Here is a 26,617-nt window from a genome sequence, read left to right as displayed (position 1 = left end):
ATGCAAAATAACCGGCGGTTGGCTTCTCCCCTGGACGAGTTGTGCCCTCAGGCTGGGTGCTCATGGGAACAGCTTGAGAGGAAGTGGTTGCCAAAGGTTGTTCTGTAGGTGTGTAGAGTTCAGTGACTCCGGGTTGTGTAACAGTAGGTGAAGTGGAGGAGGCGGCTGTTGTACCAGGTTCAGTTTGTGAAGGGAGGGTGGTACCCGTCGACCCCGCGGAAGGTGTAGTGCCTTCTGAGGTGACAGTGACAATGTGCTCTTCAGGCAGAGTAGTTTTAGGAGAAGGAAGATAGGGTTCGGTCGAAGCAAAATAACCGGTGGTTGGCTTCTCCTCTGAACGAGTTGTGCCCTCAGACTGGGTGCTCATGGGAACAGCTTGAGAGGAAGTGGTTGCCAAAGGTTGCTCTGTAGGTGTGTAGAGTTCAGTGACTCCAGGTTGTGTAACAGTGGGAGAAGTGGAGGAAGCGGCAGTTGTAGCAGGTTCAGTTTGTGAAGGGAGGGTGGTACCCGTGGACCCCGCGGAAGGTGTAGTGCCTTCTGAGGTGACAGTGACAATGTGCTCTTCAGGCAGAGTAGTTTTAGGAGAAGGAAGATAGGGTTCGGTAGATGCAAAATAACCGGTGGTTGGCTTCTCCTCTGAACGAGTTGTGCCCTCAGGCTGGGTGCTCATGGGAACAGCTTGAGAGGAAGTGGTTGCCAAAGGTTGCTCTGTAGGTGTGTAGAGTTCAGTGACTCCAGGTTGTGTAACAGTGGGAGAAGTGGAGGAAGCGGCAGTTGTAGCAGGTTCAGTTTGTGAAGGGAGGGTGGTACCCGTGGACCCCGCGGAAGGTGTAGTGCCTTCTGAGGTGACAGTGACAATGTGCTCTTCAGGCAGAGTAGTTTTAGGAGAAGGAAGATAGAGTTCGGTAGATGCAAAATAACCGGTGGTTGGCTTCTCCCCTGGACGAGTTGTGCCCTCAGGCTGGGTGCTCATGGGAACAGCTTGAGAGGAAGTGGTTGCCAAAGGTTGTTCTGTAGGTGTGTAGAGTTCAGTGACTCCGGGTTGTGTAACAGTAGGTGAAGTGGAGGAGGCGGCTGTTGTACCAGGTTCAGTTTGTGAAGGGAGGGTGGTACCCGTCGACCCCGCGGAAGGTGTAGTGCCTTCTGAGGTGACAGTGACAATGTGCTCTTCAGGCAGAGTAGTTTTAGGAGAAGGAAGATAGGGTTCGGTCGAAGCAAAATAACCGGTAGTTGGCTTCTCCTCTGAACGAGTTGTGCCCTCAGGCTGGGTGCTCATGGGAACAGCTTGAGAGGAAGTGGTTGCCAAAGGTTGCTCTGTAGGTGTGTAGAGTTCAGCGACTCCAGGTTGTGTAACAGTGGGAGAAGTGGAGGAAGCGGCAGTTGTAGCAGGTTCAGTTTGTGAAGGGAGGGTGGTACCCGTGGACCCCGCGGAAGGTGTAGTGCCTTCTGAGGTGACAGTGACAATGTGCTCTTCAGGCAGAGTAGTTTTAGGAGAAGGAAGATAGAGTTCGGTAGATGCAAAATAACCGGTGGTTGGCTTCTCCCCTGGACGAGTTGTGCCCTCAGGCTGGGTGCTCATGGGAACAGCTTGAGAGGAAGTGGTTGCCAAAGGTTGTTCTGTAGGTGTGTAGAGTTCAGTGACTCCGGGTTGTGTAACAGTAGGTGAAGTGGAGGAGGCGGCAGTTGTACCAGGTTCAGTTTGTGAAGGGAGGGTGGTACCCGTCGACCCCGCGGAAGGTGTAGTGCCTTCTGAGGTGACAGTGACAATGTGCTCTTCAGGCAGAGTAGTCTTAGGAGAAGGAAGATAGGGTTCGGTCGAAGCAAAATAACCGGTGGTTGGCTTCTCCTCTGAACGAGTTGTGCCCTCAGGCTGGGTGCTCATGGGAACAGCTTGAGAGGAAGTGGTTGCCAAAGGTTGCTCTGTAGGTGTGTAGAGTTCAGCGACTCCAGGTTGTGTAACAGTGGGAGAAGTGGAGGAAGCGGCAGTTGTAGCAGGTTCAGTTTGTGAAGGGAGGGTTGTACCCGTGGACCCCGTGGAAGGTGTAGTGCCTTCTGAGGTGACAGTGACAATGTGCTCTTCAGGCAGAGTAGTTTTAGGAGAAGGAAGATAGGGTTCGGTAGATGCAAAATAACCGGTGGTTGGCTTCTCCCCTGGACGAGTTGTGCCCTCAGGCTGGGTGCTCATGGGAACAGCTTGAGAGGAAGTGGTTGCCAAAGGTTGCTCTGTAGGTGTGTAGAGTTCAGTGACTCCGGGTTGTGTAACAGGGGGAGAAGTGGAGGAAGCGGCAGTTGTACCAGGTTCAGTTTGTGAAGGGAGGGTGGTACCCGTCGACGTCATGGAAGGTGTAGTGCCTTCTGAGGTGACAGTGACAATGTGCTCTTCAGGCAGAGTAGTTTTAGGAGAAGGAAGATAGGGTTCGGTAGATGCAAAATAGCCGGTGGTTGGCCTCTCCCCTGGACGAGTTGTGCCCTCAGGCTGGGTGCTCATGGGAACAGCTTGAGAGGAAGTGGTTGCCAAAGGTTGTTCTGTAGGTGTGTAGAGTTCAGTGACTCCGGGTTGTGTAACAGTAGGTGAAGTGGAGGAGGCGGCTGTTGTACCAGGTTCAGTTTGTGAAGGGAGGGTGGTACCCGTCGACCCCGCGGAAGGTGTAGTGCCTTCTGAGGTGACAGTGACAATGTGCTCTTCAGGCAGAGTAGTTTTAGGAGAAGGAAGATAGGGTTCGGTAGATGCAAAATAACCGGTGGTTGGCTTCTCCCCTGGACGAGTTGTGCCCTCAGGCTGGGTGCTCATGGGAACAGCTTGAGAGGAAGTGGTTGCCAAAGGTTGCTCTGTAGGTGTGTAGAGTTCAGTGACTCCGGGTTGTGTAACAGGGGGAGAAGTGGAGGAAGCGGCAGGTGTACCAGGTTCAGTTTGTGAAGGGAGGGTGGTACCCGTCGACCCCGCGGAAGGTGTAGTGCCTTCTGAGGTGACAGTGACAATGTGCTCTTCAGGCAGAGTAGTTTTAGGAGAAGGAAGATAGGGTTCGGTAGATGCAAAATAACCGGTGGTTGGCTTCTCCCCTGGACGAGTTGTGCCCTCAGGCTGGCTGCTCATGGGAACAGCTTGAGAGGAAGTGGTTGCCAAAGGATGCTCTGTAAGTGTGTAGAGTTCAGTGACCCCGGGTTGTGTAACAGGGGGAGAAGTGGAGGAAGCGGCAGTTGTAGCAGGTTCAGTTTGTGAAGGGAGGGTGGTACCCGTCGACCCCGCGGAAGGTGTAGTGCCTTCTGAGGTGACAGTGACAATGTGCTCTTCAGGCAGAGTAGTTTTAGGAGAAGGAAGATAGGGTTCGGTCGAAGCAAAATAACCGGTGGTTGGCTTCTCCTCTGAACGAGTTGTGCCCTCAGGCTGGGTGCTCATGGGAACAGCTTGAGAGGAAGTGGTTGCCAAAGGTTGCTCTGTAGGTGTGTAGAGTTCAGTGACTCCGGGTTGTGTAACAGGGGGAGAAGTGGAGGAAGCGGCAGTTGTACCAGGTTCAGTTTGTGAAGGGAGGGTGGTACCCGTCGACGTCATGGAAGGTGTAGTGCCTTCTGAGGTGACAGTGACGATGTGCTCTTCAGGCAGAGTAGTTTTAGGAGAAGGAAGATAGGGTTCGGTAGATGCAAAATAGCCGGTGGTTGGCCTCTCCCCTGGACGAGTTGTGCCCTCAGGCTGGGTGCTCATGGGAACAGCTTGAGAGGAAGTGGTTGCCAAAGGTTGCTCTGTAGGTGTGTAGAGTTCAGTGACTCCGGGTTGTGTAACAGTAGGTGAAGTGGAGGAGGCGGCTGTTGTACCAGGTTCAGTTTGTGAAGGGAGGGTGGTACCCGTCGACCCCGCGGAAGGTGTAGTGCCTTCTGAGGTGACAGTGACAATGTGCTCTTCAGGCAGAGTAGTTTTAGGAGAAGGAAGATAGGGTTCGGTAGATGCAAAATAACCGGTGGTTGGCTTCTCCCCTGGACGAGTTGTGCCCTCAGGCTGGGTGCTCATGGGAACAGCTTGAGAGGAAGTGGTTGCCAAAGGTTGCTCTGTAGGTGTGTAGAGTTCAGTGACTCCGGGTTGTGTAACAGGGGGAGAAGTGGAGGAAGCGGCTGTTGTACCAGGTTCAGTTTGTGAAGGGAGGGTGGTACCCGTCGACGTCATGGAAGGTGTAGTGCCTTCTGAGGTGACAGTGACGATGTGCTCTTCAGGCAGAGTAGTTTTAGGAGAAGGAAGATAGGGTTCGGTAGATGCAAAATAGCCGGTGGTTGGCCTCTCCCCTGGACGAGTTGTGCCCTCAGGCTGGGTGCTCATGGGAACAGCTTGAGAGGAAGTGGTTGCCAAAGGTTGCTCTGTAGGTGTGTAGAGTTCAGTGACTCCGGGTTGTGTAACAGTAGGTGAAGTGGAGGAGGCGGCTGTTGTACCAGGTTCAGTTTGTGAAGGGAGGGTGGTACCCGTCGACCCCGCGGAAGGTGTAGTGCCTTCTGAGGTGACAGTGACGATGTGCTCTTCAGGCAGAGTAGTTTTAGGAGAAGGAAGATAGGGTTCGGTAGATGCAAAATAACCGGTGGTTGGCTTCTCCCCTGGACGAGTTGTGCCCTCAGGCTGGGTGCTCATGGGAACAGCTTGAGAGGAAGTGGTTGCCAAAGGTTGCTCTGTAGGTGTGTAGAGTTCGGTGACTCCGGGTTGTGTAACAGGGGGAGAAGTGGAGGAAGCGGCAGTTGTACCAGGTTCAGTTTGTGAAGGGAGTGTGGTACCCGTCGACGTCATGGAAGGTGTAGTGCCTTCTGAGGTGACAGTTACGATGTGCTCTTCAGGCAGAGTAGTTTTTGGGGAGGAAAGATAGGGTTCGGTAGATGCAAAATAACCGGTGGTTGGCCTCTCCCCTGGACGAGTTGTGCCCTCAGGCTGGGTGCTCATGGGAACAGCTTCAGAGGAAGTGGTTGCCAAAGGTTGCTCTGTAGGTGTGTAGAGTTCAGTGACTCCGGGTTGTGTAACAGGGGGAGTAGTGGAGGAAGCGGCAGTTGTACCAGGTTCAGTTTGTGAAGGGAGGGTGCTACCCGTCGACGTCATGGAAGGTGTAGTGCCTTCTGAGGTGACAGTGACGATGTGCTCTTCAGGCAGAGTAGTTTTAGGAGAAGGAAGATAGGGTTCGGTAGATGCAAAATAACCGGTGGTTGGCTTCTCCCCTGGACGAGTTGTGCCCTCAGGCTGGGTGCTCATGGGAACAGCTTGAGAGGAAGTGGTTGTCAAAGGTTGCTCTGTAGGTGTGTAGAGTTCAGTGACTCCGGGTTGTGTAACAGGGGGAGAAGTGGAGGAAGCGGCAGTTGTACCAGGTTCAGTTTGTGAAGGGAGGGTGGTACCCGTCGACGTCATGGAAGGTGTAGTGCCTTCTGAGGTGACAGTGACAATGTGCTCTTCAGGCAGAGTAGTTTTAGGAGAAGGAAGATAGTGTTCGGTAGATGCAAAATAACCGGTGGTTGGCCTCTCCCCTGGACGAGTTGTGCCCTCAGGCTGGGTGCTCATGGGAACAGCTTGAGAGGAAGTGGTTGCCAAAGGTTGCTCTGTAGGTGTGTAGAGTTCAGTGACTCCGGGTTGTGTAACAGTAGGAGAAGTGGAGGAGGCGGCTGTTGAACCAGGTTCAGTTTGTAAAGGGAGGGTGGTACCCGTCGACCCCGCGGAAGGTGTAGTGCCTTCTGAGGTGACAGTGACAATGTGCTCTTCAGGCAGAGCAGTTTTAGGAGAGGAAAGATAGGGTTCGGTCGAAGCAAAATAACCGGCGGTTGGCTTCTCCCCTGGACGAGTTGTGCCCTCTGGCTGGGTGCTCGTGGGAACAGCTTGAGGGGAACGAGTTGTTCCAGGTTGCTCTGTAGGTGTGTAGAGTTCAGCGATTCCAGGTTGTGTAACAGTGGGAGAAGTGGAGGAAGCGGGAGGGATACCAGGTTCAGTTTGTGAAGGGAGGGTGGTACCGGTCGACCCCGCGGAAGGTGTAGTGCCTTCTGAGGTGACAGTGACAATGTGCTCTTCAGGCAGAGTAGTTTTAGGAGAAGGAAGATAGGGTTCGGTAGATGCAAAATAACCGGTGGTTGGCCTCTCCCCTGGACGAGTTGTGCCCTCAGGCTGGGTGCTCATGGGAACAGCCTGAGAAGAAGTAGTTGTCAAAGGTTGCTCTGTATGTGTGTAGAGTTCAGTGATTCCAGGTTGTGTAACAGTGGGAGAAGTGGAGGAAGCGGCAGTTGTACCAGGTTCAGTTTGTGAAGGGAGTGTGGTACCCGTCGACCCCGCGGAAGGTGTAGTGCCTTCTGAGGTGACAGTGACAATGTGCTCTGCAGGCAGAGTAGTTTTAGGAGAAGGAAGATAGGGTTCGGTAGATGCAAAATAACCGGTGGTTGGCTTCTCCTCTGGACGAGTTGTGCCCTCAGGCTGGGTGGTCGTGGGAACAGCTTGAGAGGAAGTGGTTGTCAAAGGTTGCTCTGTAGGTGTGTAGAATTCAGTGACTCCGGGTTGTGTAACAGTGGGAGAAGTGGAGGAAGCGGCAGTTGTACCAGGTTCAGTTTGTGAAGGGAGTGTGGTACCCGTCGACCCCGCGGAAGGTGTAGTGCCTTTTGAGGTGACAGTGACAATGTGCTCTTCAGGCAGAGTAGTTTTAGGAGAAGGAAGATAGGGTTCGGTAGATGCAAAATAACCAGTGGTTGGCTTCTCCCCTGGACGAGTTGTGCCCTCAGGCTGGGTGCTCATGGGAACAGCTTGAGAGGAAGTGGTTGCCAAAGGTTGCTCTGTAGGTGTGTAGAGCTCAGTGAGTCCGGGTTGTGTAACAGTGGGAGAAGTGGAGGAAGCGGGAGGGATACCAGGTTCAGTTTGTGAAGGGAGGGTGGTACCGGTCGACCCCGCGGAAGGTGTAGTGCCTTCTGAGGTGACAGTGACAATGTGCTCTTCAGGCAGAGTAGTTTTAGGAGAAGGAAGATAGGGTTCGGTAGATGCAAAATAACCGGTGGTTGGCCTCTCCCCTGGACGAGTTGTGCCCTCAGGCTGGGTGCTCATGGGAACAGCCTGAGAAGAAGTAGTTGTCAAAGGTTGCTCTGTAGGTGTGTAGAATTCAGTGACTCCGGGTTGTGTAACAGTGGGAGAAGTGGAGGAAGCGGCAGTTGTACCAGGTTCAGTTTGTGAAGGGAGTGTGGTACCCGTCGACCCCGCGGAAGGTGTAGTGCCTTCTGAGGTGACAGTGACAATGTGCTCTTCAGGCAGAGTAGTTTTAGGAGAAGGAAGATAGGGTTCGGTAGAAGCAAAATAACCGGTGGTTGGCTTCTCCCCTGGACGAGTTGTGCCCTCAGGCTGGGTGCTCATGGGAACAGCTTGAGAGGAAGTGGTTGCCAAAGGTTGCTCTGTAGGTGTGTAGAGTTCAGTGACTCCGGGTTGTGTAACAGGGGGAGAAGTGGAGGAAGCGGCAGTTGTACCAGGTTCAGTTTGTGAAGGGAGGGTGGTACCCGTCGACGTCATGGAAGGTGTAGTGCCTTCTGAGGTGACAGTGACAATGTGCTCTTCAGGCAGAGTAGTTTTAGGAGAAGGAAGATAGGGTTCGGTAGAAGCAAAATAATCGGTGGTTGGCTTCTCCCCTGGACGAGTTGTGCCCTCAGGCTGGGTGCTCATGGGAACAGCTTGAGAGGAAGTGGTTGCCAATGGTTGCTCTGTAGGTGTGTAGAGTTCAGTGACTCCGGGTTGTGTAACTGTAGGAGAAGTGGAGGAGGCGGCTGTTGAACCAGGTTCAGTTTGTGAAGGGAGGGTGGTACCCGTCGACCCCGCGGAAGGTGTAGTGCCTTCTGAGGTGACAGTGACAATGTGCTCTTCAGGCAGAGCAGTTTTAGGAGAAGAAAGATAGGGTTCGGTAGATGCAAAATAACCGGTGGTTGGCTTCTCCTCTGGACGAGTTGTGCCCTCAGGCTGGGTGCTCGTGGGAACAGCTTGAGGGGAACGAGTTGTTCCAGGTTGCTCTGTAGGTGTGTTGAGTTCAGCGACTCCAGATTGTGTAACAGTGGGAGAAGTGGAGAAAGCGGCAGTTGTAGCAGGTTCAGTTTGTGAAGGGAGGGTGGTACCCGTCGACCCCGCGGAAGGTGTAGTGCCTTCTGAGGTGACAGTGACAATGTGCTCTTCAGGCAGAGTAGTTTTAGGAGAAGGAAGATAGGGTTCGGTAGATGCAAAATAACCGGTGGTGGACCTCTCCCCTGGACGAGTTGTGCCCTCAGGCTGGGTGCTCGTGGGAACAGCTTGAGAGGAAATGGTTGTCAAAGGCTGCTCTGTAGGTGTGTAGAATTCAGTGACTCCGGGTTGTGTAACAGTGGGAGAAGTGGAGGAAGCGGCAGTTGTACCAGGTTCAGTTTGTGAAGGGAGGGTGGTACCCGTCGACCCAGCGGAAGGTGTAGTGCCTTCTGAGGTGACAGTGACAATGTGCTCTTCAGGCTGGGTGGTTTTAGGAGAAGCAAGAGAGGGTTCGGTAGTTCCAAAATAACCGGTGGTTGGTTTCTCTTCTGGATGAGTTGTGCCCGCAGGTTGCATGATTGTTGTTTCCTGTGCTAAAATCGATGGTTCGGTGTACACTGTGTAGCCCGTCTCGTGTGGTTGTTTCGCGGGGATTGGGCCTTCGGTTTTAATACTGTAACCGGTTGGGGTAGGATATGTTGGCTTAGAAGTTTCTTCAGCGTGAGTGGTAGATTTGGTTGCGGCAGGTGCCGTTGGTTGTGTGTCGAAAGTGGTGGGGGTCGATGTGGCCGAGGAGGGAGTAGTTTCGAAGAAACTAGTTACGTAATTCCATATTGAAATATGTGGCGGGGGACTACTTGGTTCAGTTGTATACAGAGTAGGGCAATTGGGGTCACCCTCCTGACATGGGTGGTCTGTGCTGTATGTGGTTACGGCTTCCTTATCAGGGAAAGAACTAGTTTGAGGGGAAGTGGCTGTTACAGGTTGTTGGGTAGGTGTATATTGTTCAGTGGCACTAGTTCGCGTCACACTAGGAGTAGTTGCACTAGTAACAGGTTCGGTTTGCGAAGGGAGGGTGGTGCCTACTGTGGACACGGATGGTGTCGTAGTTTCTGGGTAGGCTGTGACGATTTGCTTTACGGGAAGAGTACTTTTAGAAGAAGGAAGATAGGGTTCGGTGATTGCAGAGTAACCGGTGGTTGGCTTTTCCGCTGGACGGGTTGTGCCCTCAGGCTGGGTGCTCGTGGGAACAGCTTGAGAGGAAGTGATAGTCAAAGGTTGCTCTGTAGGTGTGTAGAGTTCAGTGACTCCTGGTTTTGTAACAGTGGGAGAAGTGGAGGAAGCGGCAATTGTACCAGGTTCAGTTTGTGAAGGGAGTGTGGTACCCGTCGACCCCGCGGAAGGTGTAGTGCCTTCTGAGGTGACAGTGACAATGTGCTCTTCAGGCAGAGTAGTTTTAGGAGAAGGAAGATAGGGTTCGGTAGATGCAAAATAACCGGTGGTTGGCTTCTCCTCTGGACGAGTTGTGCCCTCAGGCTGGGTGCCCGTGGGAACAGCTTGAGAGGAAGTGGTTGTCAAAGGTTGCTCTGAATGTGTGTAGAGTTCAGTGACTCCGGGTTGTGTAACAGTGGGAGAAGTGGAGGAAGCGGCAGTTGTACCAGGTTCAGTTTGTGAAGGGATGGTGGTACCCACCGACCCCGCGGAAGGTGTAGTGCCTTCTGAGGGGACAGTGACAATGTGCTCTTCAGGTAGAGTAGTTTTAGGAGAAGAAAGATAGGGTTCGGTAGATGCAAAATAACCGGTGGTGGGCTTCTCCTCTGGACGAGTTGTGGCCTCTGGTTGGGTGCCCGTGGAAACAGTTTGAGGAGAAGAAGTTGTTACAGGTTGTTCAGTGGGTGTGTAAAGCTCGGTGACACCAGGTTGTGTAACAGCGGGAGAAGTTTGAGAAGTTGCAGTTGTACCAGGTTCGGTTTGCGAAGGGAGGGAAGTGTCCGTTGATGTCGGGGAAGGGGTAGTGATTTCTGCGGTGAATGTGACGATTTGCTCTACGGGGAAGGTGGTTTCAGGAGAAGGAAGATAGGGTTCGGTAGTTGCAGAGTGGCGAGTGGTTGGTTTCTCCTTTGGACGAGTTGTGTCCTCAGGTTGAATGCTGGTTATTTCCTGCGGTAAAGTCGATGGTTCGGTGTACACAGAGTAGCCCATCGTATGTTGTTCTTTCGAAAGGGTTGTGCTCTCAGTTTCACTACTGTAGCGAGTACTGGAAGGATACGTTGTTTTAGGAGTTTCTTCAGTGGAAGTTGAAGATTTTGTTGTTGTAGGTTCTGTGGGTTGTGTGTCGACAGTAGTGGGCGCCGGTGTGGCGGAGGAGGGAGTTGTTTCGAAGAAACTGGTTACGTATTCCCATATGGAAATTTGTGGTTTGGGACTACTTTGTTCCGTTGTATACAGAGTAGGACAATTGGGGTCGCCCTCCTGACATGGCTGCTCCGTGCTGTATCCGGTTACAACATCCTTATCAGGGAAAGAAACAGCTTGAGGGGAAGTGGCTATTACAGGTTGTTGGGTAGGTGTATATTGTTCAGTGGCACTGGGTCGCGTCACACTGGGAGAAGTTGCACTTGTATCAGGTTCGGTTTGCGAAGGGAGGGTGGTGCCTACTGTGGACACGGACGGTACCGTAGTTTCTGGGTAGACACTGACGATTTGTTCTACGGGAAGAGTAGTTTTAGAAGAAGGAAGATAGGGTTCGGTGGTTGTAAAGTAACCAGTAGTTGGTTTTTCCACAGGCTGGGTGCTCGTTGGAACAGCGCGAGAGGAAGGCGTGGTTACAGTTTCTTTTGTAGGTGTGTATGGTTCAGTGGCACTGGGTCGTGTCGAACTAGGAGAAGTTGCACTTGTAACAGGTTCGGTTTGTGAAGGGAGGGTGCTTCCCGTTGATGTCGCGAAAGGTGAAGTGGTTTCTGGGGTCACAGTGGGGACGTGGTCTACTGGGAGAGTAGTTTTAGGAGAAGGAAGATAGGGTTCGGTGGTTGGTTCCACTTCCGGACGAGTTGTGCCCCCAGGCTGGGTGCTCGTGGGAACAGCTTGAGAGGAAGTGGTTGTCAAAGGTTGCTCTGTAGGTGTGTAGAGTTCAGTGACACTGGGTTGTGTAACAGTGGGAGAAGTGGGGGAAGTGGGGGAAGTGGCAGTTGTATCAGGTTCGGTTTGTGAAGGGAAGGTGGTGCCCGTTGATGTCGCGGGACGGGTAGTGGTTTCTGGGGTGACTGTGACGATGTGTTCTACCGGAACAGTTGTTTGAGGAGAAGGAACATAGGGTTCGGTAGATGTAAAGTAAACGGTGGTTGCCTTCTCCTCTGGACGAGTTGTTCCCTCAGGCTGGGCGCTCGTCAGAACAGCTTGAGGGGAAGTGGTTGTTACAGGTTGTTCTGTAGGTGTGTAGAGTTCAGTGACTCCGGGTTCTGTAACAGGTGGAGAAGTGGCACTTGTAACTGGCTCGGTTTGTGAAAACAGGGTGGTTCCCGTTGACGTTGCAGAAGTTGTAATGCTTTCTGGGGTGACAGTGACGATGTGCTCTACGGGCAGAGTAGTTTTAGGAGAAGGAAGATAGGGTTCGGTAGATGCAAAATAACCTGTGGTTGGCTTCTCCCCTGGACGAGTTGTGCCCTCAGACTGGGTGCTCGTGGGAACAGCTTGAGAGGAAGTGGTTGTCAAAGGTTGCTCTGTAGGTGTGTAGAGTTCAGTGACTCCCGGTTGTGTAACAGTGGGAGAAGTGGAGGAAGCGGAAGTTGTATCAGGTTCGGTTTGCGAAGGGAAGGTGGTGCCCGTTAACGCTGCAGAGGGTGTAGTGCTTTCTGGGGTAACTGTCACGATGTGCTCAACGGGGAGAATAGTTTGAGGAGAAGCAAGATGGGGTTCGGTGGTTGTAAAGTAACCAGTGGTTGGTTTCTCCTCTGGGCGAGTTGTCGGCACAGCTTGAGGGGAAGTGGTTGTTACAGGCAGTTCTGTTGTTGTGTAGGGTTCAGTGACACCAGGTTGTGTGGCAGCGGGAGAAGTCTGAGCTGTAACAGTTTCCATTTGCGGAGTGAGGGTTGTGCCCGCTGATGCTACGGAAGGTGTGCTGGTTTCTGGCAGAACAGTGTGGATGTGTTGAGCTGGAAGGGTGGTTTGACGAGAAGGAGGATATGGTTCGGTGGTCACAAAATAATCGGAGGTTGGTTTCTCATCTGGACGGGATGTGGCTTCAGGTGGTTCACTTGTGGGAATATTTGTGGTAGGTTGTTCTCCAGGTGTGTAGGGTTGTGTGACAGTAGGAGAAGAGGAGGAAGTTGCAATTGTAACGGGTTCTGTGGTACCCAAAGACGCCACGGAAGAAGTTGTTGTTTCTGGGTAGACGGTGATAATGTGTTCTGTGGGTAGGGTGGTTTGACGAGAAGGAAGATAGGGTTCGGTTGTTGCAAAGTAACCAGTTGTTGGTTTCTCTTCGGGGCGTGTCGTGCCTTCTGGCTGTGTAATTTTTGTTGTTTGAGTAGGCATTGCGGGCTGGGTAGTCGTTGGATGACTTTTTGTGGACTCTGAGGTGAAAAGAGTGGTGCCATCAGTTTCTTCTCGCGTTGCTGCGGGGTGTGTTGTTGTGGAAGGTTCTTTTGTGGGCGTGTAAAATTGGGTAGGGTGAGGTTCTGGTGTTGTTATAGTTTGTGTTTGTTCATATTGGGTAGTGGGTCTTGTTTGGGCCGATGTAGGGGCAGATTCAGATGAGGTAGTGACATATTCGCGAACAGGAATTTGTGGTTTAGGAGTTGTTGGTTCCGTAATATACAAGGTTGGGCAATTGGGGTCTCTTTCGTGGCATGGGGGGCCTGTTGTATATGGGGATATAGTTTCTTTCACAGGGAATAGCATTGTTGGTTTTTGAGTGGGGGCTGATTGCTCAGTAGGGCTGAAATAACCCGTTGATTGAATTTCTTGCGGGATGGTTGTGCCTTCAGTGTATTCAGTGGGTGTAGGGTAAGTCGTTGTGGAAGATTTTCCGGTGGAGGGATAGTATTCCGTGGTACCCGGTTTTGATGTTGTGACGCCTGCTTGCGTAGTGGAAGTCAATGGAATGGAAGTAGAACTGGTTTCGGGGAAGCTAGTCACGTATTCCTGTGTAGTGATATATGGCTTGCGAGTGCCTGTCTCGGTTTGATAGGAAATGATTGGTTCTGTAATAATTTCTGCTTCCGAGGATATGGTAGTTTCTCTTGGAGTTGTTTCTGTATAGATAGTTTGAATACCTTCTTCGGAAGTAGTAGTTAGCCGAGTAGGGACAGTTGTTCCAGCCGGAATAGAGTAGGATATTGTGGGCTTTTCCTCTGAGGGAGTTTGTGTTGAAGTTTGGGGTTCTGTGGGGATGAATTTTTCTGTTGTGATAGGAGAACTGGTTGTAGAAAGGCTTTCAGAAGTTGTTGTTTGATCTGAATATAATATGGTTTGAAGGAATGGTTCAGTAGTTGGGACGGGGTAGCTGGTTGGTGTTGTTCCTTTGGGTAGGGTTGTACTTTCGGGTTGTGTAATTGGAGGAACAGTTTTAGGGAAGGTAGTTGTGGAAGGTTCTTCTGTTGCTGTGGATTTAGTGGTCGTAGGTCCTGTGGTTTCAGAAAAAGTGGTAGGGGGTACAGTTTCTGTATGCGAAGATGGTGTAGTGGACGCAGAGGGCGTTGATGGAGTACTAGTCATGGCATAGGTGGAAGAGTATTCAGATTCTGTTTGCGTAGCAGTTGAAGGAGGGGTAGTAGCTTCTTGGGGTTTTCTAGAGGAAGTAATTTGTTCAGAGGGGGTGGTTTCTGTAATAACAGTTGCTTCACTTTCTGTTTCTGTTGAAACCGTTGTTAGGTATGGACTAAGAGAGTCTGTGCTTGTCTGGGTGGGAAGAGTGGCTTCTGTTTGGTTGGGTTGTATTGTATAAGCCTGTGTGGTAGTTTCCTTTTCAGTAAACGTCTCGTTAACGTCTCTAGTGATTGTCGTCTCGAGAGTTGTTTGAGTGGCCTCAATGTCAGGGAACATGGTATGTCTTGGTTCTGGGAAGACGGCGGTGGTTGGTACTGTGGAATGTTCGTATTCGTCAAAGAGACCTACTTTTTCGGTTTCAGTGACTGAGGGTTTTGTTGTCAGTTCAGCAGGTTCTGTTGTGGTTGTGTTGCGTAAATCTTTGACTTTATGACATTCAATGTAGGGATCTCCGCGGTAATATTCAGGACATTTACAAATTTTTTCGTGTGCTTTTACCATGCAAACAGCGGACACTCCACATCCATCTGTACATGGATCTTTACATATTCCCGCTATACACTGGAGCGTTTCGCTGCAATCTTGATGTTTCGTACAGTTGGCCATCTGTGCTACTCTTCCATCTGTTTTTCGCGGATTTTTTGGTTTTTGGGGTTCGGTTTTATTGGTTTTTTTTTCGTGTTTTTTATTTGGATTTTTTTTTGTTTTTTTTTTTTGGTTTGAGATGTTTACATATTTACAAATAAGAACCACACATCATAGAAAAAATGAAAATAATGAAAATAAAGCGTTAAGAAATTTCTTTTGTTTCTGGATTAAATATATATATATATACAATTAACAGCAACAACTAAAATCTAGATGCGATTGGTTGGTAATTTTTAAATAGATCTTTAGTGTCTTAAATTTCAAGGTTATTCAATTCTCTGTTAATCTGGTGTTTCTTGGACCAATCTTGAGGTTATTCAGCGAAAAGATATTTTGAAGGAATTTGAATTACGAAGCCGGTGGAGTTATCACATTTAGAGCTTCTTATTAAGTGCACAAACGTTAAATTTTGTGTTTAGTTTGCGATTTTAAAAACAAAACTCTTTTTGAGGCAATTATTTGTACTTTTTGGACCTCAGACCTCACGCCAAAAAAAAAAGATTGATGTATCTTGTGTCGTGTTTTAGGTTATTCAGGCTGGAAAAATGATGAGGTTTTTGGCGTGAGATTTGAGGGTTGAATTAGAATTCATTGACAGGAATAATTGCACAAAAGATTGTTGATTAAGGGACGAAATTTTTTGTTATTTTGAACTGCTTTGTTAAGACTATTCGTTACTATTCCGTTTGAAGAACTCTCTTTCCTTCTTATGCAGTCCTAGTGTTAGATGCATACAAAGAACAGTCGGTTAAAAGGTAGAACTGTACAAGAGATAAAAGGAAGGATATTTTGAGCAGGAGACATTAGGATAAGTTTTATAGACAGAGATGATAGACGTTGCTTTGCTTAGAGAAAGTGAGCATGAGCGTGTGTGAATGCCTGGTTTATAGTAGGCTCAAAAATATATTTTCATCGCGGATAAATGAGAAGAAATCTGAAACTCAAACTGAAAACGGGATTAGGACATAAGTACTGGGAAATGTAGAATATTTTCTTTGTACAAAATTAGGAATACGTTATTGGTTTATTGTAATAAAGCTTTGTTGAGTGGATTTTAAATATTTCACACATTTATTTGTTATAAATTGGGCAGGTCACGATTTAAATAAATAAATAAATAAATTAAAAAAAAAAAAAAATTTCCCTATTAGCTATTGGTGTAAAGTTAGGTTTCCATTGATTCTTTGGTTCATTCAGTCATTGTGCACTGTTCATTCTATTAAATATTCGGTTCAAGGTGAGTTTGAGGCACTAATTTGCTTTCAATAAATCTCTCTTCTGGAAAAATATACATGAGAGGGTGGCAAGAATTAATCTTAGCTGGTTTAATTGGTATTATTAAAGCTTTCTTCGTGAAAAAAAAAAATAAACACATTCGCTTGACAAGAGGGCATGTCCCTGAAGAGACCAGATTCAAAGAGTTATTTGTACATTACAATTTTAGGTGTTTAGAGACAGATTTAATTTTATGCTTCATAGTTGACTATTAAGTGTTTAATATCGAACTTTTAAGTAGATTCGCTCGGACATTCGAGCTATGTTACCTTTTTGACATCCATTTCTTGAGTCAGCTACGAAACCTGGTGGACAGAATTTACAGATGGGCTTATGATCCTCAACAATACACGGCGAGTTCGGAGCGCAGGCGGCATAATCGCAAGGGTTGACACACTGGTAGTTACGGCATGCAAGCCCAGTTGGGCAACCATTGTCGCGCAGACAAATGGACAGGGATGGGGAACAGTCCTTGTAGCATATGCATATTGGTTTATGGTCCTGTACTTGACATGTCTTATTCTTGGAGCATATTGGCGCACGATGTGGCAGTGTGATGCAAGGATTTCGGCACTTGCTATCTATACATGCCATGTTCGAAGCACAGTCATCATCGCGGAAACATTCGCGCTTCTCAGGAGCGCAGGTCAGTTCTCCATACTCATTCACAACGAATCCTGACTTACAGACGCATACGGGCTTGTGATGATGCGTCTCGCATTTTTTGTTGCCTTCGCATACGTATGTTGGATTCTGACAAGGATCCATGCATTGTCCGTAACGATCGCATCTAAGAGTTTCGGGACAATCACTGTCTCGGTTGCATGTTAGCTGGATAGTTCGATCGGTAGTTGGTGTAGGTGTTGTGGAATAATCACATTTTGGATCCGGTCGGCATTCTACGTTTGGTCTACCAATGTAACAATTTGGACATGAACATCGGGGCCGATGTAGGACTGTTTTACAGAGGGCATTTGCACCACATGCGCCACGCATTGTACATGGATCGGAGCAATGTCCTTGTATGCATGCCTTCTCGCTGGGACAATCCACGTCCGAGATGCATTCTCTGTCTAAATTCCGAGAATATATACACAATTGTGATTCATATTGTTTATAGAAGGATGGATTTTACTTAGTTTGTTTTTTTTTTTTTGGTTTTACTTTTGTTTTGCATTAGCTTAGAATGTGGGAATTGATTTAAAAGTTTTTTGGTTTTTCTAGGTATTCATGGAATTTTTCGATTGAATCGATTTTTCACTGTCTTAGGAACCATGAAAAAGTTGAAAAGAACATGCTGAGTGACGAATTGTGAGTATAAATATTTTTAATTAATTTATTTTTATTTTATTTTGATTTTTTGGTATTTTTTTGAATTTTTTTAATTTTTATTTTTTTATTTATATTTTTCTGAAATTTCATTTTTGAAATATTTGATGTCAAATTTGTATGACGAACTCGAAAGTGATGAGAACTCGAAATAAAATTAATAAATTTTATGGGAATTGGAATTAAACAACAAAAATTGAATTGAATAATTATAATAAAAAACTATTTAAGGTAATTTAATTATTTAGCACGACCTTCGAAGGGATTATGAAAAAAAAGTAAGGATCTGTTTGTGTTTTTATAAAAAAAATAAATATCTTTTTATAATCGGATGCAAATAGATATATAAACATCATAAAGGGGTAAATATATATATCAATATCACAAATGGATAATAATTACAATTGACAATACAAATTAAATAGAAAAAAATAAATTGATAAATTTAAACTGACGTCGAAAATATATAATTCGTCGCTCAGTTTGTTCAATTGCACTTTCTTGACAACTTAGACTTAAGTAAATGGAAAAATACACCATTTTAATATAATACTAATTCCAGCTTCGCTTTTAATTAACACTTTTTGATAAATTAAATTGTAAAAAAGCTCTTGGGAACGTAGCTTCTAGTGAAATAATGGAAACAGGATGGGAGGAAATTCAACATAATATAATAAAAAATTAAAATATAATTTGAACCATATCAAACTCGTAAAAATAAAAAAAAAAAATATCCTTAACTAAAACAGAGAGAACTGTGGAAGGTAAACTTTTTTCTCACAACGTTTCGGACTTACATATTTTTTAATTGATTTGATTTTCTTGTATATTTTACTTTTGTTTTATTATTTTTAATGGGCTTACAAACAAATGTTTATTTATTATTATTTCAAGCGTATAATTTTATTAAATTAAATTATAAACATCCCACACATGCGCTCTGCCCAAAAGAAAGACACAGAGAGAATCAGGGCGCGATTCTATCAAATAGTTTCGGTTTTGGTTTTGTTTGCGTAAAAAAAAAACGGTGAAGAGATAGTGAATGTATGGAAAATTTAGGAAAAATTATAGAAAGTATATAAAAGCAGAAATTAAAAAAATTGAAAAAAATAAAAAAACAAATAAATTAAATTAAAAAAAAAATAAAAGGAAGTAGCGAAATGATTGTTTTTGCGTACGGAACTGAAATGAAGAATCGAGGATTCAACATTGACTGCAATTTTCTATGTTTAAGTAGTTGTACTTGTAATAGTCTGGTCTACATAACAAGAAATAAAATGGATGAAATTTCAACATGGAGGAGTGTGATTACAATAGATTCTTCTCGTAACTCTCATTTAGTCTGAAGTGAGACGGCACTTCAAACTTCCGAATACTTAAACAAACAAAAAAAAAAAATAATCGAACAATGAATTTGTTGTTGTTGCTGTTAGATTTGTGCAAGAATGTTTGCCATTTCTTTAAAATATCATCAAAAAATGTATGTAAACTATTTTGTTTTTGATCTCAATTACTATTTCAAGCTTAGAACTTTAGAATTATGTACATCTTAAGCTTATATAAATATAATTAAAAAAAAATTCAGTGCCAATAATAAAAGTATGCAGGAGATAGATTTTTTAAAAAAAAATAATTCACACACTATCCCAAAATCACAATTACTGAAAAAATGTATAGGGGATTGTTAAAGGCATATTAAAAGAAATAAGACACCGTAAACTAAATAATGGAAGGGATAAAATATAAAAATTCTGTACACAGCCCGAACCATTTTGTCTCTATGGTGCAGTGACGTGTTTTTTTTTTTTTGTTATTATTTTTGCTTATCATGTTTTTATTTTAATGTTTAAACAAACCAAAAATAAAGTATAAAGTATAAACATAATATATTTGTCTATTGAACGTGCAAGCATGAACCATGTGAGAATTGTCCCGTCCACAGTTCCCAATCTGACATACCTTTTTCTTTAAAAAAAAAACATAAACTTGAAATAATTATTTCAACAAAAAAAAAAAAAAATTAAACCTTTCTAATAGCTATCATAAATAATCATCAAAACGATCGTAATGGAAATGTTCTTTTAAGTTTTAATAGTTTTAAAGTTAAAAATGGTCTTCCTCTTCTCTCTTTTATGCAAATGATAAGGTTCGAAGTGGAAATATAATATTTCGATTTTTGATAAATAAAATTTCTTAAATATTATGTACAGAAAATCAAACATAGAGAAAAACTCTTGTTTTTCATCGTCGATTGAACTTGATATATAAATTAATTAAAATAAATTACACTAATCGAAAGAGAGTAGAATAATTTTTTTTTTTCTAATAAAACAAAATAAAATTAAATTAAAAAAAAAAAATTCTAAATAATACTGACAGTGTCTACTCAGATATTTAAAATGTTTATTACATTTTGTGATGCGCGTAAATCAGTAAATTTTGAAAATTTGGCCCAAAAAAAAAAAATTGATATAATAATATAAATCAATCACTTTGCTCGCTATCGCGGATTCAATTGAGAAAATGAGGACCAGCAAAATTCCAATAGATCAGTTCAATTGGCCAAAAGTAACCAATGGAATTTATAGTGGAAATATCTCAAAACCCTATTTAATTTATTGAGAGCCTGCCCGAGGAAGATTGAAGTTGAGAATGTTGTTTTGGAGCTCTTTACGATTTCTGATAAACTAGAAAAAAAAATTGTGGAAAAAGTATGTCCTTCGAAGATTATCTGATAACTAAAATATGGTAAGATTTTGGCAGCTAGTTTGTTGGTTCTTTTGGTTCATCATACAGAGGAATGGAAATTTAAGTGAGCATAGCTGGTATATCTAGCATCCAAAGCTGGGCTCTTCAGGTACAAACATTTTGTGTTCATCAAAAATTTCTGTGGCTGGTTGGTCTTGGTCACAGGGTGGAGGTCTCGTACCCCCACCCTGAAAAACAGTTTAATCCAAACTTGTGATAAATCTTTGTCTAATTCAAAACTCGACAAGGGCATGAATTATTGTCCGAAAGCACCAGGTTTGCACCTCAACTGGCTTCAGCTAATACAAGGCTGAGTGGTCCTGAGGTCGCTATCTACTGAAGAGCAGAGCGGAGCGAATTGCTACTCACATCAGATGGAGTGTGATGTAAGTTCCCTTTATGTGATGATGACATCACACATGTCTTGGAGTACAACACGTGAAATACAAAACTTTGACCTTATATAATTTTTTTAGTAATAGTTTGATTGCCATCAAACTTTCTCAGAAATGTGTCTTATATTGTCACTTATACTGATGCCAAATTTCGTGCTTCTAGAATGAACTTAAGGGGGGTTTTCTGGTAAATTTCTAAAATATAGTAATATGCTGTTATTCACATTATTTGAGCAGATATTAAAATGGCTTGCATTTCACAAAGGTGTATCACTGTGATTTGTTTCAAATTGTTCGGTTGAATAGTTCCTGAGAACGAAACCTGTTTCACTTTTTGGGGTAAACATTTTGAGTCCTCATTCCTCTATTTTTCACCTAATGTCAGAAATAATGTTATTTTCGAAAAGTACTAATCGAGCTCTTTCATTTGATATCCCGCATGGCTATATTTTGTGAAAAAAAAAATTACCCAACCTTCTTGCATGTTGGAGAGCCCCCTTAATCGCAACGCAAAATGATGCCACTTGTTGCATGTAAAGGGATACAGAGATCGCATATTCTTACCAAATTTCATGACAATCGGTTCAGCCGTTTTCGAGTAAATCGGATGTGACAGACTGACAGACCCACAGATGAAGAAAATAAGAGGCGGGATAAGTAGGAAATGCCCTGAATTCTGGAAGGTATTGCCTGCAATGAACAAATCAGGTTCATTCAAATGAACCTCAATCATTGCGGGGTCGCTCAGAGTTCACTTGAGTAGACCATCTACGAGTCCAAGATGGAAGTTACCATAGTAAGTGAACCATTCAGGAATCGTTACGGGGGCGTATGGGTCACAGACTCGACAATATGCGTTTGCGGCAGCCAAGCTATACAATTGATAGCCAAGGGGTAGCTTCCTTCAAATTGTAATTTTTAGTTTTAGATGTAAATATATATTTCGGGAGCGACATACCCCTTTCATCAGTATAAAAGTACTCAGCTTAGAGGTAGCTTTGTACTGATGAAGGGGATAAGTCGCTAGACAACAAGTAGCAGACAAAAATCTAATCTCTCTCAGTCAGTCAGTGGCTTTGTGTAAACAACAATAAGCAGCATGCAAGTGTGCTGCATGCTACGCCCCACCCAGTCTAATATTGTCTGAGTTCGAAGACATGTTGGTCAACCCTGTTCACGAAGCAAGGAGACGAATTCCTCAGCTAATTACCGTTGATTTTAATGCCTGGGCGCTGGAATGGGGAAGCAGAGAGAGTAACGCAAAGGGGCGAAGTCTACTAGAAGCTTTTGCCCAGTTAGATATTGTTCTAGACAACGAAGGCAATGTAAACACCTTTTGGAAAGGAGTGTCTTCCTCAATCGTATATCTGACCTTTGTTAGTCCTGAACTGACGCGTTGTATGACCCGCCCTGTTAAGGAAGAATACTTGCATAGCGATCACCAAGCAATTATTTTCGAACTAGGGAGACAGCCAAACGGTAGGCAAAAAACATACCCAAAACCGAGAGCGATATCAGCATGGTCTGTAAAAGCGCTGGATGGGCAGAGCTTCATGGAAATGTGGCCGAACCAACCTACTAAGGCTGGCGACTATCCTTGTCACACAATGCATTATCAAGACATGTAATGTGTCCATGTACATTCCCTAGTAGAAGATCCAATTACTGGTGGAATAGCGAACTGACCAGCCTTTGATCAGCCTGTCAAGTCAGATGAACGGTTCAGAGGGCGGTAGGTAAGATCGTTCAGGCGCAAAAAGACCATTCATACAAATAAAAGCCCGCAAACATGTCAAACTGGCTATCAATCGGAGCAAAATGGTATGTTTTAAGGAGCTCTCCTCTGAGGCGGATGTAGACCCTCTGAGGGAGCGCCTACAGAGTTTTGATGCGACGAATGAAGGGCAGCTGGAGGACCATGAAGCTCAAGTTAGAATTGGCACAAGCAAGCAAATAGACCACTAGTTTGAACTGTCAAGTCAATTTTATTCCACGCGATTTTATGACCTAATAAACAATAGCGCTCATTCGCTGAAGCGCTCATTAGAAAGTTGACAAAATTGAACTTCGACGTCGACGAGGCGCAATAGATTGTGATGTCAGTTTTTTGACGGTCTACATTATTTATTTAAGGCGATTAGTTTTTCAATTTGTTGAATTAGTCTGGATTGGTTTTGGAGGATGAAGTAGGTATTCTTTTAGTGGTATGTCAGTAAAGAAAAACTCCGTCGAATTTTGGGTCACGTGAACTGTCATCACAATGAATCGCACTGACGTCACATTTTGATTGTACATTGGGGTCAAAAGAAACAATTCTTGCAAGTCATCCATCGGCTTGCTAGTGCCAATTATACTCTAAGTTTGAACATCTGGTTCAACCAAAAACTGCATCAACTGGTGATGACATCAGTCAAATCCTCGAAATGGTACAAAATGCCCAATGAATTAAGGTCATAAGCATGCCCTCAGAACGTGTTTGTCACAAATTGAATCAAGAATTAGGTGTCAGACAGCTGACCACACATTGGGTATACGAATAATGGCTTGAATTGCTTGATCACCCTCCTTGCCCATCGAGTCTAGCCATAGAGGACTTTCTTTGTTCTCTAAGTTCAAAGTAGGTGGTCAAAGGTTAGTATAGGTCCCAGGGCGAAACAGGGAGCATAAAACCTGGGAAACGCCTGCTGAACCAACACCAACAGCTCTACTATCAAACCCTATTCCCATCTCCCTGAGGAATTCCGGCTAAAATCGGGCTGTAGTTGGAGTGGTGTTCATTCCACATGGTTTTAAGCATGGTTTTAAGCCTGGAAAGTGAGGAGAATTCTGGCATCACTCTCTTCACCACCCCTTCATTCAAATCCTGGCAAAATCCTTGGTAAAGTCAACAGAGACGTCCTCTAATGGGTTTTTTTGTTTGTTTTAGAATGTCTTGCACTATTATTACCTCTGTCTCCAGGTGGTTACTGGTAGTAAACATTACTGCTTGGCTAATTCGTCTTATCTTATGCCTTTGCCAAAAACCAATCAATCGCTGTCAATTATGTGCCCCATCACAAATATTGAACTTCCTTCATGACAGCTAATCCTCAGAGATGATTGAATTCTTAGTGGTTGTGTGAAATCTTGGTAGTTTCATTCACTTGTGGAGTATATGGGCATTAGCACAGTTTCAGTTTCATTATCATCACATTTAATGGTGTTTAAGCAAATACGCCTACAGCAGCGGGCCATCACAATGACAAAACAAAACGTCCATGACGAACCTGGGTTTGATTTCGTTGTAGTGAAATGGAGAGGCTGATGCTCAACCAGCTCGGTCATCGCATCAATCTTGGCAGTATATGGTTCCGGTTCGCTGAGATGTGTTCTAGCTCCCCCCAGGTCTTCCTGGGAAGGCTGTTCTCCTCCACCACTGTTCTGCGCCATATGTTCCTAGGAAGACCTATTCGTCTTCCACCCTGGGATAGTGAGTTGAAGTCAGCACATTTTCGCGAATATCTGACCCATGAGCAAATGAAATTGTTCATTTGAGATTTTGTTAGACCAGAGTACCTTGATGATGCGACAGATACAGGTGTTAATGAAGGCGTGGAACTTGGGTCTAATAGTGGTAATTATTTTCTGTGTGCTATTACCATATAACAGCACAGAGAGGAGATTGGTGGAAAAATCTCAACTTGAAGTTGATTATGATTTATCTGCATTTCCAGATTCAGATTTTATCAGAATAGCGGAGGCGGAACTAGCGTTGCTGATGCTACTCGAAGCATAAAGTTCGATGCTGTCGTCAGTAGAAACAACGCTACCAAAATGATCAGCAATTGGTTGGTTTAAAACAGTCTCGAAAATTGTCACTCCTGAAACCGGTAGACGTCAGTTTGGTCCGTAAGAACGGATACAACCGAGCAAATGTCGCAACGTTCTTTGCCAACAATAACAAATTAATGGAAGAAATGAGGGTTAATCCAAATAACATTTGGATCTTCGATGAGGCAGGAATGTTCACTGTCCGCAAGACAGTATGCGGCGTGTCTGTAGCCAAACGGAATTTGAACAAACTATGACAACAGAACGGGGACAACTCTCTCTCCAAAGAGTCTCATCTCTGTCGATTTTTTGGTTCCCCTCGAAAGCGTTTTCATCAAGGTTTCCTGAAAAACGGTGTCGTTGATTCGGTGGAGTCAATCTAGGTGTTGGGAGTAGAGCTTCTCAGAGTTTTTGAAAACATTCAGCTGATCAGCGTGTGGTCCAACACCTCCTCTTCTTGGTAATCAGTCTTCGAGATTTGCATGCAGAACATCGATTCCACCCCTAAAATATCAGGGTCTCTGGCTCTTCCAAAACTGTTCTAGATAAGTGATTCGAGTAGTTTATACGAATGATTGTTGGTCATGTGGTCCAGCCTTTTCATAGACCCTCCTTGGTTAATCATGCCTTCTGCATATGCTTGGGAAAGGCAATCAGGACCAAGTCTGCAAGGGACTCATCTGAAGTCTCACCGGAGGTTATTCGACACTATGGGAGTAGGGGTGGCTCTATGAGAGCATATGCTCCTGGAGAATTCTTCGGCCTGGTCTCTTGCGGTTGGTAGAGTTTAATGGTGGTTGTGGTTACGTCCATGTCCTTGTGAGCTTAATGCATGAAGTTGCACTTTACAACTCTGAGATGGTATCTCCTCAACGCACCAGAGATGCTAGTTAGGTCTTGAATCTGCGGAGGTTGTACACAGTATAAAGAAACTCCACTGTACTATTCATAGCGGTCACGTCACGTCACGGTTTCCAAATCAATCCGTGCTGGAAGAGGACTGCAGGTTTAAGCTTCTACATTGAGCACTTGGGTTAACCCCCTGTGTTTATGGTAGTCTGAGTGTTCGAACTCGATGATTAATAAATCAGACTTCAGACCAACGACCATTTGGTCAATGTATTTCAACAGCCTCGAAGTTATTGATTATTTGTGCAACTCAATGATGGAGCGACCTAACCCAGGAAGCAATGACAGTCTCATCTGCGGAACTGCATACAGACGTCAAAGGAGATAAGAAATGTACCCGAGCAAATTGGACCTCAGGTTTGCTCTGATTCGAACTCTGTACTTATGAGTTGGTTTTGAACTACTTTTCGGCGCCTCTACAAATTTGTAATTTTGTCTTGATTACTATATGTTACCCCCCGCAAAAGGACCACATAGGCCATAGACCATCAGGCCTAATATTTTAGGTTAAAAAGTCGGTTAGGACATTGCTGTTGTGTTCGCGTGCAAAAAAAGCGACGTAATATGCCGAGGAGAGCCCCCCAAACGGGGCGTGCACTTATTTAATTCTTCTCACTTCTTCTTATATAATTGGGTTGGCCACTAAGCGTGGTATCTCTCAGGCCAAAATACGGAGCTGAGGGAGATATCAACAATTATGCAGTGCGAAGGGATAGGACGTGAACCACGTCATGGAATACTCTGAACTCGAATTAGAAAAGGCCAAAGGGAACTTGTGAACATGTTCAGTTGTAATGCCTCCCTTAGCGCAATAGTCAGTGAATATCAGAAAATACTTAGTTTTTTAGAGATGAACAAGAGACCAAAAAAGTTGGTGTTTATATTGCGTAGGCTTCTGGATGGAGTGGCTGAATTACAACTGACAGCAAATATGTCCTGGACGAACTAGTCATGAAATTGGAGAAGAGTATCTAGAGATTAAAGACTAAAACACGAGAAAGAAACCAACCAATCGATGGTGACCCTGGGGCACGTATATGCCCCATTAGCGTGGGGGAGTCCTTTGTCATGTTAATGACCTCTATATCTACAAAGACCATCAATCAATTTGTATGCTGCGAGGACTGCAAATCGTTTTAGGAGGACACTTTTTTTAAGGCCCTCATTATTGAAGTAAAACTGGAGAGTCGTACAAATTATTTGTAAAAGGCTTAGACGTTGCTATCAGGCTCAGAAAATGGGAACTACTGACGTTTCCATTCTAGGCTGCTCGGTCAACCATTCAAAAGTAGGCTGGTGCTAATGATCATAAGCAACTGGAAAGCAATCTGAACCAGATGGAGCTGTCTGAAAAGGGCCCAACCCGTAGGTTACCATTTGCCGAGAAGTAATGACAAGCTTACAAAGGCAAAGATTACTTCGAGTCTGTCCTCACGAAATGGCAATCCAATAAGTGCGCAATACTTTGTGTTACCAGAAATTTGTTATAGGGCTGGCTTCAACAATTCTGTATATTTGGATGGTATTCGCAATAAAACTTCCAAAAATTCTTGTTAGGAAGGTCATTGAAAACGAGGAGGTTTTAATTAGCAAGTTTGCCCAGAGGGGAAAGGGGAGCGGGGATTTTGCTCTAATTGGGGCTTTTCGCAAAGGCCCAGTATAGAGAAACTTGAACAAAAAGGGGGCTAAAATTTTGCTTAAGAATCGAGGGATTCCTAGGTCCGTCATCCACTTAATGGCAGACCGGACCAGTTGAAAAACAAAATGCTTC

The 26,617-nt window shown here is 45.0% G+C and overlaps 1 protein-coding gene across 14 annotated transcripts in view; it reads right to left on the bottom strand.

The window, feature by feature from the left end:
- The window catches only part of LOC119655867, a 290,524-nt gene that overhangs the window by 101,702 nt on the left and 162,205 nt on the right, over positions 1-26,617 (bottom strand). For 13 of the 14 annotated variants that reach the window (XM_038061994.1, XM_038062020.1, XM_038062035.1 and 10 more), the window contains exon 14: positions 15,925-16,728. The exons of the other annotated variant lie outside the window; for it this stretch is intronic. In XM_038061994.1, the coding sequence (XP_037917922.1) occupies positions 15,925-16,728 (804 nt within the window). The remainder of the gene's footprint in view (positions 1-15,924; positions 16,729-26,617) is intronic. 14 annotated transcript variants of the gene reach the window in all.

This window comes from Hermetia illucens, chromosome 1 (assembly GCF_905115235.1).
Source record: "Hermetia illucens chromosome 1, iHerIll2.2.curated.20191125, whole genome shotgun sequence".
Taxonomy (NCBI): domain Eukaryota; kingdom Metazoa; phylum Arthropoda; class Insecta; order Diptera; family Stratiomyidae; genus Hermetia; species Hermetia illucens.
The sequence above is the reverse complement of the archived record's forward strand: the minus strand, read 5'-3'. Positions and strand labels throughout refer to the sequence as shown.